The sequence below is a fragment of the Drosophila serrata genome, unplaced genomic scaffold (assembly GCF_035046125.1).
Source record: "Drosophila serrata isolate PLE 108 unplaced genomic scaffold, ASM3504612v1 contig_2, whole genome shotgun sequence".
Lineage (NCBI taxonomy): Eukaryota > Metazoa > Arthropoda > Insecta > Diptera > Drosophilidae > Drosophila > Drosophila serrata.
This window is the reverse complement of record NW_028256900.1, coordinates 331,235-335,564: the sequence shown is the minus strand read 5'-3', so window position 1 is coordinate 335,564 and position 4,330 is coordinate 331,235. Positions and strand designations below refer to the sequence as shown.

Below are 4,330 nucleotides of genomic sequence, written 5' to 3'. Positions count from 1 at the left end.
AAAAGGGAAGGGGATATAAAGAGATATAAAGATTCATTGAATTATGAGAGAAAATTTAGCTTAGAAAAAATGGTTGAGGCAAAATTGAAACTTCTGTATATAAATAACATGGAAGTATTGCCAAAATGTAATTAGGTTATGATGTTTTCATTAATCTATTTTAGGGACGTTTTAGATTATATATTTAATTATGTAAAATTTTATTTGATGCTACATAATGATACATATATCATCATATTAATAAACCTTCATCACAGGTGTCGAAAAGAGTAAGGAAAATAGATATATTAATGTTTACAACATCAAAATATATATTATTATATAATATTCAAAGAAAATTGTGTTTAATAATAGTATAATATTTATTTTTCTACATTTAAAAATCCAATAATAAATTTAAATCCATCAAATTAAATACGATTCCTTAAGTATTTCCACTCAAAACATTTTTTCGAATCTTTATTTTACAAAATTTTGTACATAACTTAAGTGTAAGATTAACCGCTTTATGTTATCCTCGTTTCGTTGATCAAAGAGCATCGTTGGACTTCGAAATATCCTTCCTGCTAAGAGAATCCTTTGAATCCATACAAACTAAATTTGCTTACAAAAACTACGATGATATTGGTCTTCATCCTCCTGCTCCGGCCTAGTAGTGACCCGCATAGGGACTCGCATAGTGACCATAGTGTCCCGAATCGTGACCGTAGTCATGACCATAGTGTCCATCGTACTGGGGGATGTACTCATACTGGCCCTGGTTGTAGTAACCATCATCGTAGTCATAGTGGATGGGAGCAGCTGCCGCCGGTGCATAGTGCTTGGCCACTTCAAGTTGGAAGAGAGACATATATATATATAGACATATAAACTTTAGTTGAGGGGGGCTATTTGGATTAAATTTATTTTTCGCTGACCGACGCTGTTGTAATAATGACCGACAAAAAACTAAACAGCCGTAACAGCTGCTAACTGTTTGCCATTGTTGGTAAGTAGCCCAGAAAGCAACAAAAAAAAATAAACAAAACGAAATAAAATAAAATAAAACCAAACATTTCAATGCTGACCGAGGCATTTTCTTGGCAATTTCTTTGCAATTCTCCTTTTTGGCAAATAATTTTTAAGGCACGAACTCGCCAGTCAATTGGTCACAGGTGGTAGTGCTTGTGCTTGGCTTTTCTTTGCCGCCGTTTTTTTCAGTTTGTGTTTTTTGGTTGCTGTTTTTTATATGCAAAGCAAGCCAAGTTCGTTGCCTAAGTCTTTTGTTTTCGGCGCGCTGATTTCTTTCGCTGTGCGTCTTGCTGATAATTCTCAATTAAAATTGCACCGCAGCACCCACAACAATTATGAGTTTTCACATACTATGTGTGTGTGTTTGAGTGTATATTCATTTCCCAGGCCGCAACAACAACAACAAAAGCATTGCGACATTGAGAAAATTAAAGCTAAAACCTCGCACTCCTAAGAGTTGAAGGGGAGAATGGAAATTGCGCGCAGAAGAAACGGCAATTTTCATGAAAAATTATGTTGCGGTGGTTGTGTTTTTGTTGTTTTTTTTTTTTAGAGGGAAAGATGATGCACCACCTGACATAATCTGTGTGGGAAATGCAGTAACCGAAAGTGCAAGCTGTGACTAGAAAAAACTGAGCACTCAAAACAAAGCCAGAAGCCAAATCTTTGGCTTCGGATCAGATCCGGAGCAAAGTGAGGTAACCCGGTGATGGGGCGTGTCGCTGGATTAGTCAACCATGGGATGTTACACATTGTATATTTGTAACCCAGTTACAAAGTCGCCACCAGACACTGACTCAGCTCAGCTGGTACAAATATGAGAGACTAATTGCAATTTATTGAATTAAAATTGCCAGTGCAAGCTGCCACCCAAGCTAAGTACTGAAGCGATTACAATGGATTTATGGTAAGACATTCACAGACTCAGTAGGCTGTATAATAATCGCCGAAGCTGGCCAAATCAAGAGCATCATCATCATTAACATCATTGTTGTCGTCTTCGTCGGGGCGCAATTTGCGATACTGATTGTTCAGATAGTTGGCATGCCGCCTGAATAGCTTTAGCATGCGATATGTGTTCATGCCTGGAAATGCAAGCAGAGAAGAACACACGTGGAAATGTCTGGGTGTGACCACGAAAATTGGGGTGGGGGGAAAAACAGGGAACAGAGAAGAGGAAGTGGAAGTGAAGGTGAAGTCCAGGTGAAGTGCCAACTAAGTAGGTGCCGGTAAGCTAAGAGTCTCCTTAATACCAGAAAAGAACACGCCTTAATTCTTAATCTTTGTCCTTCCGAAACACTCACCGTAAGGCGCCGGGGATGCCACCACCAGAGGAGCTGCCACTGGTGCCACATGCTTCACCACATGCGGTTCATAGTGGGCCAGCACTGGCTTGTGAGCCACAATGGGTTTGGCCACCACCGCCTGGGCATGGACAGTGGGTCCCGACTTGGTCACCACAGCATTGAAGCCATGAATGGGATCCGCCGTGTAGTCCACCGTCCGAATAGAACCATCGGGCTCTACCAGAGAGTATTGACCTGAAGGGGATACCATTAAAATATAGAAGTTATAGAGTTAGGGTTAGTTAAGTATATAATATTAATTATATAAAATTATTACCCTTGACAACATCACCATCACGGGTCTCGTGCTGCGACTTCACATCGCCTGTGGTGTGATCAGCCACGCCATAGTTAAAGGCATATTTTGGATGGTCCTTGGGAAGATAAATTAATTAGAGGGAAAATATTTGATATTATAAATTAAGTTTAACATTAATATACTCTAGGATTGTTTAAAAAGAAGTGTTAAATAAGATGTTAGTTTACGAGTATATTAAGGAATATTTATAAAGAGCAGGATAAGATAATCTGAGTAACACTTTATTAAGTATTAATATTAAATAACATCAATATATTATACATATAAAATTTGTTTTATTTTAATTTTAAGAAAATAAGAAGAAAGAAATGAAATAAAAATTTTTCAAGCCTTGATTTGAGTCTTAAAAAAATATATTTCAAAGTGAATAATATATAAATCTTCTCTTTAATTTTTAACAGGACTTTGAAAGTTAAAATTTTACCACAAAATAGGTCAAAAATATAAAGCATACAATTATTATTTTAGTATTTCTATTCAAACTTCATTCATATTTTTCTAAAGCAAAGTCATCTAGTAACTTTTAAATATCGTTTGCGTATTTAAAATTATTTGTATTTGTAAATATACTTCACTAATTTAAGTTTTATATATTTATATCCTTTTCAATTTAAACTATTTCCTATTATCACTGTGCAACTCACATAATAATCCAAAGCATATCCTGGCCGCGCCACAGCAACACCGGCGCACAAAGCCAACGAAAGGATCACGAAGCACATGAAGTTTGCCATGTTATTTATGAGGATATATATTTTTGTTAAAGCTTCAACTTTGTTTGAAATATATTTGAAAAATATATATGTATTTTTGCTAGAAATAGACACAAGGGTAAAAACACTTCACTTGAGTTTAAGGGCTATGATTTAAGGTTTTCTTATATTACTTGGAGTATTTCAACGGCACCAGATACAAACACCGCCAAGCTGCCCGGAATACTGTGGCGATTCTAAAGCGGGTTTTCCATTAAATAAGCGCGAAATGTGCGAATGCCGCTGCTGGCAGAGAAGTCGGCAGAGAGCCGGCTGACAGAGACTCTTTTGGATTTTCTCAGTTTTCTCAGCCACTCAGGCACACTGTGCTCCAGAGATGTTGTGACGTGTTGCCCCGTCATGTGAATGGAGTAGGAGTTGCAGCATGGACGGATGGCATCGGATCGGATCGGATCAGGTCGGAGCAGAGCAGAGAGGAGGGGAGAGGAGAGGAGAGGAGAGGAGCGGAGAGAAGCGTATCGCATCCATGGGATATTGCCAAACGCAACCGGGTTCCACTGAATGGGGTGGCCTGTGTTGGTTCGGGTTTCTGTGTCTGTGCAGATCAGCGACACATTTCTCAAATCTGTTACCAATCCCACAGCCATTGTCAATGAAGTCATCAGTGATAATTGTGTCTTTCCACAGGCATACCCCACCCACCAGTCCTAGAAATAATTTTATTTAATTAGCTGAGAGAGTGCAGAGGCTTGAAAATGTAATCAATAAGCTTAATACTTCGTTTTTTAAACAAACTTATAATAATTCGGCTTTTCCATTCTCTTCTCAAGGACATTAATTTCTATAATTCATATATTAACATAACTTACCTTTCCCTTGTTTATAACCCCCTCTTTTATATCTTAGCTCTCCTCTACCATAGTGAAAACCCCCTTAAGAAT

General features: G+C 37.8%; 1 protein-coding gene across 1 annotated transcript; it reads right to left on the bottom strand.

The window, feature by feature from the left end:
• Positions 1–427: 427 nt before the first annotated feature.
• On the bottom strand, positions 428–3,621 carry Cpr62Bb (Cuticular protein 62Bb). The gene is made up of 4 exons (XM_020944317.2): positions 3,321–3,621; positions 2,635–2,731; positions 2,316–2,552; positions 428–828 (listed from the first exon to the last, which is right to left on the bottom strand). The coding sequence occupies exons 1-4, from the start codon at positions 3,408–3,410 to the stop codon at positions 650–652; spliced, it is 603 nt and encodes a 200-aa protein (XP_020799976.1). The 5' UTR covers positions 3,411–3,621; the 3' UTR covers positions 428–649.
• Positions 3,622–4,330: the final 709 nt, after the last annotated feature.